This window comes from Accipiter gentilis, chromosome 3 (assembly GCF_929443795.1).
Source record: "Accipiter gentilis chromosome 3, bAccGen1.1, whole genome shotgun sequence".
Classification (NCBI taxonomy): domain Eukaryota; kingdom Metazoa; phylum Chordata; class Aves; order Accipitriformes; family Accipitridae; genus Astur; species Astur gentilis.
The window spans coordinates 19,298,468-19,312,986 of record NC_064882.1 but is presented as its reverse complement, the minus strand read 5'-3'; the positions used below and the strand labels follow the sequence as shown (position 1 = coordinate 19,312,986).

Sequence of the window (14,519 nt, the reverse complement as noted above, 5' to 3'; positions counted from 1 at the left end):
CTACAAAGCAGTAGTTGCTTCTGTTTGGTAAGATGTAGAACAGGCCTAGCCAATCTGAACTGTACAGCGTGCTTCAACAGCAACTGGTCCAAACAAGCAGTGGATAAAGGCTCCAAGTGGCAGGTAGTGGCAAAGAGCTGCCCCTGCTTTCATCAGCTACTGCAAGGTTTTGAGGAGCGGAGTGCAGTGGGCGGCAATATTAAACAAGCTTTCTTTCATCCTGTAGCATGCCTCAGTTCTGCAGGGAGCTCTACCTGTCATTCCTTTTACATAAATACAAGCAATGCTTTTACTGCTTGATGCCGAAGTACAGTTCTGTATCCTTTTCCACTTTACTGCTCTGTCGCATCCTTGACAGCATATGCCATGGGCATATGGTTGCTGGACTCAGCAGAAAGAAGGAAAGCTACTCATTACCTATGTGATTATGCAAAGCAGAAAGGAACAGCCTTTGTGCTGCCAGTTTTTCAGAGATATCTTGAACTTGCCCTGTACAGCTTTTTCATGAAGAGATTCTTTTGCGCATGTTAGCTCACATGTGTGTATTTGCTGCATCTTACAGAAGATGCCTGATGTTTTGCTTGTTTCTAGGCAGCTTTACCATAGCTTCAGATCTGGCACACACCTGGCACCAGGTAACACAGGGTGACAGTTGAGAATGATTAATTTTGGAAAAGCTTCACAAAGTTAAAGCAGTGTCAAAAAAAGACAGTCAACTAGCATGAGTACCTGCCTCCACAGGGCAACTTCCACTAGTCACTGTAAATGGAGGAACATGTATAACATAAGGAATTATGTATATAAATTCAGGTTTCAGTTGCATGAGAAATCCTTTAACAACTTCAGAAGATGCCTAGGCAAATGCTGTTGCATTGACAGGACATAAAAGGAAAAAACATCACTTCAGGGCACCCAGGCCTCTATTGTCAGTGTTTAGTCTGTTTAGCTGAAGTATCTAAACTCTAGCTTGTAAAAATACACAAAATGACAGATACAATGTCTTTTATTTTTACAAAAAAAGCTGGTAAAAGATGATGTAAATAAGAGTGTAATGCACCACTAAATAAAACTACTTTCCCCTCGTAAATACTTATTAAATAAGAACACCATCTACAGTACCACAAAAACCATCAAAATAATTCAATTTTATCAGGGACAGGGAAAAAAATACAGTGATTATGGATGTGCCTTGACCAGTTACAGAGCTTGTTAGGTTAACATAACTACTGTCAGCAGTCCAACAGCGTGCACAGTGCCTTCAATTAATGCATTTCAGCATAATTACATTTCTAGTGGGGTCCAATTCCCCCAAAAAGGCAGAGCTAAGAATTTCAATTCTACATTCTAAACTCTGGAATTAGAGCCCATTAAAAAAAAAAAAATCACAGTGGGTAAGAGATATATATATAAAAATACTGGGTGTTCCTTTCAAATCACAGGAATCATGGGACTACATTCTTTTTTCTCTGTTTTTTTTTTTTTTTTTGTGTTTTTTTTTTTACAAAAGGCTATTGGTTTCAACAGAATCCAGTTTGTTTTATGCTACAGACTTTGACACTGAACTATGAGTATATTGCCTGTTTGCATGTTTTGGTAGTCAGTCTTTTTTTTTTCTTCTCTATAGTCCCAATTCCTTAGGCTTGAGTCGAGTCATGAAGATGCATATACATGCATTCAAACTCTTTGAACCCTGCAGACTACTCAGACTGCAAGTAATCTATATGACTACTGATAGGGAGACCCCCCCCTTCCCCTCATAGCTTTATACACCTACTGTCTTAACAGTGCATTGCACAAATTTACAAGAAAAATACTGGTTTTGCACTATACAGTTTCTAGAATATATACAGAATAAAATAAGTTAACTTCTAATGAGAATTGCTGATAGGCAGCATATATCTTTAATATACATTTTAAAGTCTCTGCAGGCAGCTACTTTTTGGTTAGTTGTTATCAATATTTGTAACATAAGCACTGATCAGAGAACTGAGCAGCATTCCAATAAAGTTAACAGATATATTATTTCTTTTAGAAACACTGGGAAATCCCAGTTTAAAATATTATTAAATGTCCTAACATTTACACACTATGAGGATTAGATCTAATAAAATAAAATTTCTTCAAAAATAATCTTGCAGCTCTTTTAGCATGCTCTGAGACCTCATTTAACAATCATCCATACCTTCAAAAAAACACCTGTCACATAGCCATACATTCTAACTCACACACATAATTTCCTTGTTACAGACAACAACAGCAAATAAAACATTGAGAAGTCAATGGTTTTTGCAGTCATAAGTCACTCTACTCATGTTTGACTGCACATTCTTCATGACTTTGCAAAGCGTGTCATTAGGTATTAGTTGATGATTATATCTACCACTGCTGGAAAGCCAGGAAGCCTTGCAGGTCTTCAGCCAAAATGAACCAGCCTTGATTTTAGCCTCATCCCACCTGCGATTTTGATTCAACCTTTAGAGGCTGTTGCTGCAAACACCATTTATAGTTCTGTTACAACAGAAGATAATGCACATGTATGCATTACATTTAAGCCCTTTTCCTTTCATGTAGGTTTTTATACATAAATTTAATAAAAAAAATACTACTGCCACACAGCTACTGTGTAGAAAGAGCAGTCAAGTAAGATGTTCACTTCAGTTTTCAGACTTATACTTCTGGTGAATCAATGTCTTGCTGCGATGAAACTGTGTTGGTTGTCAGGATTGCTGGAGGTTGGCTTTTTTTATGAAAGGTGCTCAATAATAGTCTGAAGCATCTTCATCATCAGTTCTTTTCTAAATGACAGCTGTTCAGAATCCAGTGCTCACAAGATTTATTCCTGGTCTGATTTTCCCTAGAAGCTGATAGGATTGCACCATGCGTAGAGACTCTCGAATTTCTAGATTAAGTTCCATCAGCTTTGAGCTGGCCTCAGACATATCTTGGTTGGAGCCTACTACTGCAAAGCTACCAGTTTGACCAAGCGTCTGATGACGGAAATATATGTGCAGCAATGTTTGAACTGGGTCATCTTCAGAACTGCCAAAGATGTCGTGGGGCCAAATAGATCTGTAAACACACAATTTGGATTTAAACATTAAAAAAAAAAAAAAAGTTTAAATGTTTAAGTATTCTTGTTCTTTAAAGAGACATTTGAACGGAAGACATAGGAAAACACAAGAAATTCTTCCATAGAGTCCCAACAGTTAAAAGTATCATTTTCTAAGAGATAAATTCTAAAGAACAAGTACTACTAGAATTGCTTCTTTTTAAATTGCAAAATGTGTATGAACAAGCTGTATTGAAGAAACAGTGCTTGTCCTTTTCAAAAAGGACATCTAGCAAGAGCTGAAAAAACCCTGGAGTAGTGCCTATCCCTATCTTTAAATGAAAAAGGTCCATTAGCAACCTTGGGTCTAAAAGCAATCCTTAAGCACTTACCTGAAAGCCTTGACCTGTGCTACAGCTGACACAAACTCCTTGTTTCTCAGGGTTTCAATGAGAGAGTGAATAGCTGTTTCTGTGCTAGCTTGGGAAGCCTCTGCAATTTCAATTTCTTCGATGCCGCTATCAGACGCAGCCTCAGCCTCTTTCAGACAGCTCTCCAAAAGAGCAAGTTCTTCAGACATGTTTATGACCTAAAACATATATGAGAGTTACCTTTTCTAGTTTAAATGCATTTTCAGCCAAATTAACTTTCAGCAGATCAGACTTACATTTTTCCTCCTCTTTGGAATCATAAATGAGAGGCAGAAAAAGTACATCCAAATATTTGCTGCCGTTGCTTAAGTATGCAGTTAATTTAATGGCCCAAGCGTGCATGTCAGGTATCTGGGCTTTCCCTGATTAAGTTTCCACCTTACTTAGTTCTTTTAAAATGTGTTTAAAAAAATACATTTCTCCCCACATCACTTAATAACAATTAAACTGACAAGAAGTATTAAGCACTGGGGAGAAGTATAGCAGCGATTGTGTTATTACAAGGACAACTTAAATATGAAGAAAAAATCTGGAAGACCGGTAACCCAGCAGAATAACTGTAGTGCAGCCAGTGTATACAATACTATCTTCAGCTTTAGCTCCAATGTATGAGAAAAAGACAAGGCCGTCTCTGAGAATATGATTCTACATCTGACTAACTTAGGCAAGAAGTAGGACTGGTGTGATGCTGAGCTTCCACAACATTCTTCAGACAGAAATGAACTCACTTTTTTTGCAATCTACAAAAATCTGGAAATCTAAGCAAGGAACATGCATCACTTTTCCCTAAGCTACTAAAACCCCAAAGGCTTTCACTCCGCTTTTTCATTTTTCCTCCCTACTGTATCAAGTGAAGACCAGCCCTATTTTTTTTCCTGCTACCTCTACTTATTGCATTACAGACCCAGTGGAGAACTTTCAGAAGACATTATTAGTAGCATAATGCATTCAGATTAACTCAATTAACATCACATATGTACCACGTGCACAGCTGAAGGAGACATTTTACTTCTAAAGTTAATACAACTAAAAATCAGGCATAAGATGTCTAGAACACATTGCTAACTGCTAACTTAGGGTGGGGACTAAGGTTGCAGAGTAATTGCATGGCGGCTGAAGTGACACAGTTGTATAAATCAGCTGGTAGCAAGTGATGGTGTTCGCAACAGGAAACACTGGGGTGATGGAAAGGGGCTTCATCACAGAACTCTGTTGATTGGAGTTGATGTTCCTTGATTGTAGCTTGATTAGAATACACCAGAAGCGCTACTGAAATATTTTAAATCCTCATCACTGGACTCCCTGCATTCCTGTCTGTCTAAGAGCTTTCAAGCTGTACAAAAATCAACACAGATAATTGAACATCTCAGAAAATTCTTGCAAGCTCTTACTTAAATCTTTTATTAATTGGCTATAAAACAGCTGGTAACCTCCTTCAGTTTCTAAAAAGATGTACTGCTGATGGAAATGTTATCAAAATGTATTTTAAATGGTTTGGCTTTAAAATGTCAACAATTAGTAGCTAAATAGCATTGTTTTCATTACCTCTGCTTCTTTTTTGATTGTTTTTACTTGGCTGATGAGTTTGCAATAGGCTTGGAACAGAAGCAGCAACTGGAAATGCAACTTGTATAGCCTCCGACACAACTCCAGCTCCTACAAATGTAAACAACATTATTATATTCAGGAGGTGCAAAACAACTACTATCCAATCCAAGAGACGATAAATGACAACTTCTTCAGTATAGAGTATGCAAAATTAGTTACTTGGTTACTGAAGAAAATGCCAAAAAGATTTAGAAGCTAATGTAGCAGGAAGCTAATGAAAAGCAGATGAAAGCTTCATTCAGTTCTAGATTTACAGGTACCCTCTCTCACATAGGTTTAAAGTTTACTTTTTAATACGAAGTTACATTTCCAAGAAGGGGGTTGGGCTGGGATGTGAAGTGATTCAAAAGGCATTTTGAAATGTCATGTTCCAAGACACGGTTTCACAGATCACTTAATTTTACAGTTGCTATTTTACTGTTTTAAATTCAAGATCTAATATTCAAAAGAAGCAGTTGTGTTCTGTAAGTATGGAATCTTTCACAACCATTAATATAAATATGTAAGCACAGTATATAACCTGGCCCTTAGCTTACAACTGCCTGATGGAGTAAGAGGAGAATAATTCCATTCTTGGAGGCAAGAATAATGTTTCCTTTATAAAAGGTAGCTCTGATTCTATTTTTGAAAATACCACGTGATACATTCTTAATGAAATGAAACAGCAGCATTAACTTACGCACTGTCTTGCTTCCATTTTTATGCATCTAAAACACTAGTCAAAGTGCTGACATTGTTAATAGTGCTTCACATACAGACATAAAAGCTAGTGCTAATGGAATAATCCTCTATAACGTTCTACTAACTACAGGATCCTATTATCTACAAAGGACCAACAGTTCAATGGGTTAGATGATGCAAAATTGAAGCACACAGCATTTTTGTAATAGTCTATGACAAGACATCACTATGTCACAAATGAACGAGACAGATGGAGACCAGTTTGGTGACTGGCATGGTTAAGTATTTGATAAATCAAGAACCGTCACTTACTGCTAGAATTTCCATTTGCTAAGCAAGAAGATGAGCAGGTCACAAAAATACAAAGAAAGAAAAAAAGATCAAGAATTAGTGTAGGAAATAATTTTAATTAGGGTAAAAGATGTCCCAGGTAAAATGAAGGAAGAAATACAAGTAACATGCTCCAAATACACCCTGAATGGAAAAAATTAACAGGCTGAATTTGAAGTGAAATTACTTGCTGCTATAACTAATGATAGATAGCATTGTTGTCCCACAACATGAGTAACATACTTCACTTACAACCCTCTCTGGTCTTTATACATTGTGTAGTTTTAAAGGTATGCAAATTTAAGGAAATCAGAATGAAGACAATTTAAGGAAATCAGAATGAAGACACTTGGGTATGAACATCTGTACAATGCTTCTTACTATTCTGTACCACTATAGTTTAAGCAAAAATAATGCCTTTTAAAACTGGAGTTTTAATGTTAATTTAGATTTTGAATCCATTTAGAAAATTCTTGGTTTTGCTAAACTCAATTCTCAACACCTCACTGTGAGATTTCTGTAATTTAACTGCACTTGCTTTTTACAAGCTATTTCAGAAGAACGTTTGGGAAAGAGGGACAGGGAAAGAAATCAGCAGAAAATACATTTTTGAGCCTAGGGACAGGAACTTCACTTCTGTGCTTTGCACAGCACTAAGCATATTGACAGCATTTAAGCAAGTACAATGGTCACAGTAAACATGAAGATGTAACCGATGCCTGATTCCAACAGGCAGAAGCAGCTGAGCTTTACTAAGCACATAGTTATACACAATGTGTATAGTAAGTTATACATGATGTGCTTAACAGGCTATAAACATTGCATGTTTTTGTTCTGTAGCCTGTATTATCATATACATAGCACAATTATTATATAAGCAAAAACTTCTGATGCACAGAATACTGCGAAGAGATAAGATCTTGAACTGCCAAAGTCAACAAGAATTCTATGACTCACTTTAATGAAGCACAGAGAATCAGATTTTGAGGAATGGCAGGGTTGATTATTTAATATTTTTAGTAATTAAGTTCCAGTGTTCTTTAAGCCAAGTCTCATTACTACCGTAAGCCATAAATAATCCCTCTCCCCAAAATCACACTTTGATAGCTATTCTAAAAATTCAAGAGAGGTTTTCCTTTAAAAACAGCTTTGTACTGCGCTTCAGTGTCTTTCACATAACTTGCTCACTTGAGAAATAATCTGATTTTTCTACCTGCCAGTTCTATACGAACAGTCTAGCCAGAGTCCAGATGCATTCTTTCAGGCTTTCATGTAAGTACTAATAGCAAAAATCCAATAATTAGATTTACTTGCAAGTCTGCTGGCAATGCATGAGCCAGAACAGAATTCATCTCACTATTCCTTAGCTGTATTGACCACAGTGATAAAAATTAGTAAGAAAATCTTATTTGTGTTAGTGAATGAAAAATATCTGTTGAATGAAGCAGCTCTGTTTTCCTGAGCAAGACAACACTTATGTATTTTTAGCCTGGTTGACTGGATAGACTTATCAGCCTCATGCTCCATTTACAAGGACTTTTAAAACAATGATCTTACACTTGGTAACTTCTTAATCTCCCTCAAGTCACTGTAAACTTCTGTGAATAAATTTAGAACTTCTGTAAATTGTGTATATTTATGAAGCAGGATAACAGGACTCTGCCTTCTCAATGGATACTATATATTAAAATGATTTTAACTGAACCTGCAAGTGCAAGGAGCACATAAAGAAAAAATTGCCAGCATGCCTTGCAGGCTAGGATCGAAAACCAAAGTCAAAACAGGTCCCCACAAACAATCAATGTGAATGGTCACATAACTCCTTTTCAGAGGCTATGTTCAAACCCTGCAGAAACAGGGAAGAACAGACAAAACTGCCTGACTTGGAATCCTGGATTCTCTCCGTACAAGCTAAATGAAAGCCTGCATGTGGGTTTTCCTCCATTTCTTAGTTTCCTTAGCTATACAGTGGGAACAGTAACATTTACCTTCATGGTAAGAACAGTTATGTTCTAACAGTTAAATGTTAGAACAGTTTCTTGGTGTATATAAACAGCATTCTAAATACAGACTGAAACACATAAATGCTGCTTCTTTATTGGTATATAGAACATCTACTGTATTGTAATAGTAAATGTTGTTACATATTTCTAAACACGTACCAGTCAGTATATGAAGATGTAAACCAAGTGTAAAATGTGCTAAACTTTGTGTTCATAGGCAAAGCAAAAATCCTTGCAAATGGTAGCAAATTATTTTGCTGTATTACCTATGCTTATCTGCATGAAATTTTTTTTTTTAAATGTGAAGCTCTGATGCAGTATAAAAATCCAACAGTATATTCTCACACATTGCACTACTCCAAAAATTCAGGTGCATTTTGTGACTAGAATTAAAGAAAAAAACCATATATATGAGAGCAAATGAAAACTGTGTAAAAGAAGAAATAATCCATGCACACAGCAGACATTTCTGTTGCTGAACACGACATTTTCAGCAGCAGAAACATGACCAAGTGCATCAATGAATAGAGTTCAGTTGAATAAAAGGAATAAAATTCCTCCTTTTTCAGCTTGGATTTGGGACTTTTGTCAAATTATGATTGTGAAAAGGTAAGTTCATCTGCTACGTGCAATTCTGCTTGCTTACATCGTTCACTGTTCCTATTACAGGACTCTAGATGGCAGATTCCTTGTACCAACTAATGATAGTTTTTGGATTTACTTTTTTTATCTACAGGGTCATTATGCAGCTATTGTTTATTAAAAAAAAAAAGTCTGCTTTGGGAAAAGCTACCACTTACTATAGCAATTAGTAATATTAAACATGGATGAGTGCCATGCAAATTCATACAAAATATTGAACTAATATTAATAGGTTATGTCACCTATTGTTGTTAGATGATATTTTGACAGAAGTGTTTAATGAGGTTTTTGCCATACTGCTACTTTACTCCCTGTTCCTTCCTGCCCAAATAACGGCTCCAGAAAGGTTCTATGTATTTATATAGTACTAATTACATTAAATTCAGTAGAGGTTTTTGGCTAGACAGTTTATCTAAGCATATAAGCAGAATGCTAATCTTCTAGAAACAGCTGCAGAAAAGCAGACTTGCTCGTACACAGATGGTATCTAGTCTGCTTATCTACTCAGTGTTATTAAGTCTAGAACCCAAGACAGGTTGCCAACTTTTATTAAAAACAGCCCTTTTTATTAGACTGCTACTTCATGAGAATCCAAGTTTCCAAAAGATAGGATGATAACTGAAATGAAAAGCTTTTCATACATTTTTAATCTCTCTGCAAATAATGGAATTTTTATGCAATAGATGTTTTTTAATCTCATACCCAGAGACCCTCAAATGACATACACCTACCTGGGCATCTGTGTTAGTGCCATGAATACCATCATCAGTACCAAATGTTCTTTTGCAGTCTTCTAGCCACTGCAAAATAAATACAAACAAGATTAAACATCTTCTGAAACAGAGCAAACTGTCTTTGGCAAGACTGTGCCAAAACTGCATAAGACACTTCATCAAGTCTTGCACATTCTCAGATTACGTAAGAAATTGTGATATGAAATCAGTTGTTTACCAATGTTGTTTCCACTAACGATTTCCACTCTGACACATCGCTTTGTAGTTCTTATTGTGCCCTTTCCATTGTAAATTTCCTGTAGCCTTCATTACCCCTGATGGGGATAGTACACTTAGCATAAATACTAATGTGTGATCAAATCTGGGTACTGTTACAGTGAGACGTGTGGGAGGGTGGAGGCAGAAAAATACCTTTCATTAAATGAGATCATATTTTCTCTTTACTTACTGCACAAGGTTTACACCAATATGATTTCTCAGCATTTAAAATGGAGCACTGATTCAAGTTACAGAGTAAGAGTAAGCCTGTTACATTTCTTGGGACTCCTTTAGAAACAGAAGGAAATAGAACTCTTCTGTGTAACTAGATACAAGTGCAGGTTTACTGGGTGGAAAGAAAAAAAAATTCTTCAATGTGAGTTTAGTATCACGTCCAGTTCATACAAGCCAGGGAGAGGAAGTATTCTCACATTATACGACACACATGCAGATTCTACTCTCTTTCATGAATATAGGGCTGTATTTAACCCCAGTTCCTATAGCAGACAACAAATTTATTCATCTCAGTAGGTAATTTTTTCTAGCTTTAATGAACCAAGCAAATTTAAAAGTGTTAATATAAAGCATTTGCAGAATCAAATACGTTATTGGACAATCCGACCTTATCATCTCATCGACACCGCCCAGCATATTTTTCTGTACAGTGCAAACAACTGCAAGCATGAGGTAATTCAGGTATTACTGAAATGGGAATGCATCATGTTCAGATAAAGTGCAGATTATCTTCTGAAATGAAGAACAGGCTCTATACATCCCAAGAAGAATAATTCAGCATACTGTGTGCTTGATATCTTGAGTCTCACAGGAAATCTTAGTGACCTTTTTCTAACCTTTGTCTGATGCAAGAAAAAGAAAAATGTGATTTCCCATCTGCTCAATTTAATAAAGGTTACTTAGTGAATTAACTAGGCCTGTGTGCTTATCAAGAGGAGAAATGGAATTCTCTAAACACCGCGGTGTCAGTTTCAATTAGTGACATGGATACCAACATACACAGCAAATCTCATTTTTCTTTTTATCTGACAGCCTCCATCGGTAACAATGGAATAGGTTTGCAATGAAACAAACAGCATCAGCAATTGGGAAGCTAGTGTTTATTTTCACACACTACCCTTTTAAGATCTTTTTAAAATCTTGAAACCAGTCTGAATAAAGGGTGTGTCTAGAATGTTATGATATACATATGACCTTGTATTTTCCATTACATTTATCTGATTCAGTATCTTTGTCCCTAATACACGTATGAAGTCAAAGCAGTTTTCTTGCAAGGAAATAGAACAGTAGCTCCAAAAAGGTGACAAAATCAATTTGCTAAAAATTTTTACAGAATATATGTTCAGTATGGTAGAAGGACCTAAATTTTCTCTTTGGGAACAGCAGTAGATTGTGTGACAAAATGATCTTCATGTTTGCTTTACATCAATTTATGTTTTCCCCATATATCTCCTACAAAGATACAGGGTGAAGAGCATTACTGAAAGTGTAATATAGGGAAGTCTGCGGTTTGTTTTGGTCATAGCACAGGCTGGTTTGCCAGATAAAGCCCCAAACAGACATCCCAAACCACCACCTATACTATAGGTACCTTTCTCTCTCTTATCTCAGTGCACAGGTAAGAGTTTCAAGCAAGTGCAGCCCAAGCCTCTTCTTACATTTGATTCACGTGAATGCCAGTACAACACACAGCAGTGATAGTGACAAACATAATCTATTAGGGTAAACTTAAACCAACAATTAATGTACAGAATTTTCCAGTGGTTGATTCTAGAGGATACCAGATTAACATGCAAATTATATTTATTTAAATATCTATTAATTTATATTTATTTATTATACAATAGCCTAACCAGCTTAGTTTGATCATTTTTCTGCATGTTTCTATGAAAAAAGCAAGGATCTGCAATAAGCTTATGTGTTTTGCCTTAAGACTTTCAGATTGAATAGGATACATAGCACAATTGCCTGCAGTAACAGAAATTCAGATTTGACTTGAGGAAGTCTCCTTCAATCATTCCCTATACTCTGTTTAATAGGACAGAGTAAGAAAACTGATAAAACAGATCTGAGAAGTAGCTTTGGAAGATTCTTAGTCTACATATGCTATATACTACACCAATACAAAAAAACCCTGAGGACCAACAGCTAAAGAAATGCTTTTAAAAAGTTTTAGAAAAATAACTTATCTGAGATAATTAGCCACTACTTCTAAATTAACATGCTAAATAAATACTTAAATAATGCACTAAATTAGCTAAATGACATGCTATCAAGAGTAAGAAATGATTGATCAAAGCTAAAAATTCTTCCTTCTCAGTACTGTTTCTTTCTATTTATAAATAATTAAATAAAAATAACCCCCTGGCAAAATGCTGTCAGTTATTTCAGAACAATTCTTTTCATCCTGTGAGCCTTTTTCCTCTTCCAGTCACTCACAAATCCTGTGGCAGAAGACAGGCTGATCACAGAAACATGTTACCAGGCGCCCTTTTGACAGCTGCACTACAGAAAAACAACACTCTTTCACTATGATATAATGACAGAGGCTATCAAACTGATACCCATATTCCTCTATCAAGTAAAATACAAACAAGCTCTTAATATCCGGCATGGATTTATGTTGCTATGATGCATGGCAGTGTAAAATTAGCTAAAGATACATTAAGTGAATTCACGGCCATCTGAAAGGGACTGAATTTTAACTCTGACAAATCAACCAAACCCCACCATTTGTTATTGCTATGACACACACACCCCTCCACACACCCCCACCTACAAGTTCCTCTCTACCCTGCCTCAAATCTTCCTGTCTGACCCTGGGGCAAATCAGTTCACCTCTCTGTGCCTCAGTGTTGCTCTCTAAAATGAGGAATAAAATACATTATTTTCTCATAGCAGTGATGACAGCATTATGCATTGGAGGTTGTCAGCCATTAAATATTACATCGAGCAAGGTAATCTTAGTCATTAGATGAGCACTTTGTTTCTGATTAAACCTAAATGGCAAAATATAGTTCATTATATTAAACCTCATGAGTTAGTTTACAAATAAATTCTTATTACCACAGAGCAAGACAAAAAATGCAGCAACACTCTAGCAGAAATGCTGGATTGGATCCTTGAAACAGTTTATCTACATTAACAGTGCTGTGTGGCATACTTCAGCATTGGTTTTGAGGAAACTGTGTTTCTTTTGAGATCCTTTCCACAAAAAAGTGGATGTCTATTCTATTCAACAGAAGAGCTGCCAGCAATCTTTGCAAGGCAGAGGCCATCATTTCCTAATAAACTCAGCACGATCAAGAAACATGGAACCACTTGTGCTGCAAAATACAGCTCTGCCAAGATGTCATGGCTTGAATTCTGGTTCTGTTTCGCATCACTCAAACTTCCCTATAGGGCCATTGTCATGGACTCACAGGCTGCTGAGATCAGTAAAAAATTCCTTCAAATACATGCTTAATTTTCCTAGGAATCATCTTCCCTCTCCAACAAAAGCCCCATATATTCTCTCTCTCCCTGCACCTGCAAAACTGATTGTAGATCCATGTTTTCTTTTGGCTCTTGAAATAGAAATCTTACCTGTTTCAGTTTTTTGAACTTAGCGTCTTCCTTCCTGAACTTCACACAAAGGATCACAAAAACAAATATACAGACCCTTGCTACAGAAGTTTTCAACTTTTAAACTTTTGTGTTTCTTTGCAAAATGGATATAACCACTAACATATACCTTGAAAACTAAATGGTATTATTCTAAATAACTGACATAAACGTCAGCCTCAATGGGATCCAGCTGCAGGATGAGACACCTAAATTTATGTCTATGTACGACACAGCTGTTTAAGCCGCCGTTACAGTCGGCAGAGATCCAGTCAACAAAAAGAAGTCTAAAGACCTATTGAGCTGAGCAACAAGTCAGTATCTATATTAGGATAAAATGGATTGCTTGCTTGATTTCTTTTATTGTATTGACTTGATCCTTGAATACTATGGGTGTTAAGGTACTTAATTCACATACAGATAGTTATCTGTAAAATGTCTTCATCTGGAGTTGAAACCCACCCTTCTAGTCTCATAAAATAAGCCAGAATGTTTATAAAGAAAAAAAATACCATGATTTATTAATATTAGTGTCAAAAATATTTGAATAAATTTTAAAAGAGGATTTTTAAATTAGGAATGCACTTTTCCCAATGCTAGTGCATTTGTGCAATGTTATATTTTCAAAATCAATTTCAGAAATAATGTGCAACAAAAATGAATTAAACATAAGAAAAACCTCAGGTTCAGATTATACACATAGAATAATGGGAAGAAAAGGAAACAGGATTTTGTTTCAGAATTTTTTCCCACAGTTTACTTTTAGAGACCCGTGTTGAGAGATAAAGACCTGCAACATTTCCTTGATGAGTAGGTTCTAATATTTTTTGGTTTGAAATGAGAGACTCACCTGTTCTGCTGCCTCTCTTTTGACATTATAGGTATCCAAGTGTTCTTGGAGCTCTAGAACACTGAACTTCAATGTTTCTAGCAGGCCACAAGACATTAGCTGCAAGATAAAAGCAATCACCTCTGTAGTCATGTAACATCTGACTATAATCCATGTAGTCTAGTATCTAAATTACAGAATACGAAATTCCAAGTCCACATTTGGAAAAACAATCAAATTAGAATTAGTTGGGTCTAGATCATTCGTGACGCCTTTAGTAAGCTAACTCAGGTAGCTGTATCAGTTAAACCAGTGAACAACAGTTTTGATTCCCAA

The 14,519-nt window shown here is 36.1% G+C and overlaps 1 protein-coding gene across 13 annotated transcripts in view; it reads right to left on the bottom strand.

Moving 5' to 3' along the window:
* Nucleotides 1–985: 985 nt before the first annotated feature.
* FRYL (FRY like transcription coactivator) overlaps nucleotides 986–14,519 on the bottom strand; it is a 176,570-nt gene continuing 163,036 nt past the window's right edge. For 11 of the 13 annotated variants that reach the window (XM_049797363.1, XM_049797357.1, XM_049797374.1 and 8 more), the window contains 6 exons: nucleotides 14,205–14,303; nucleotides 9,476–9,544; nucleotides 6,082–6,099; nucleotides 5,026–5,136; nucleotides 3,442–3,638; nucleotides 986–3,069 (listed from right to left, as the gene is read on the bottom strand). In XM_049797363.1, coding sequence (XP_049653320.1) covers nucleotides 2,811–3,069; nucleotides 3,442–3,638; nucleotides 5,026–5,136; nucleotides 6,082–6,099; nucleotides 9,476–9,544; nucleotides 14,205–14,303 — 753 coding nt within the window. In that variant the 3' untranslated portion in view covers nucleotides 986–2,810. The remainder of the gene's footprint in view (nucleotides 3,070–3,441; nucleotides 3,639–5,025; nucleotides 5,137–6,081; nucleotides 6,100–9,475; nucleotides 9,545–14,204; nucleotides 14,304–14,519) is intronic. The other 2 variants (XM_049797327.1, XM_049797345.1) reach the window with 1 other exon arrangement.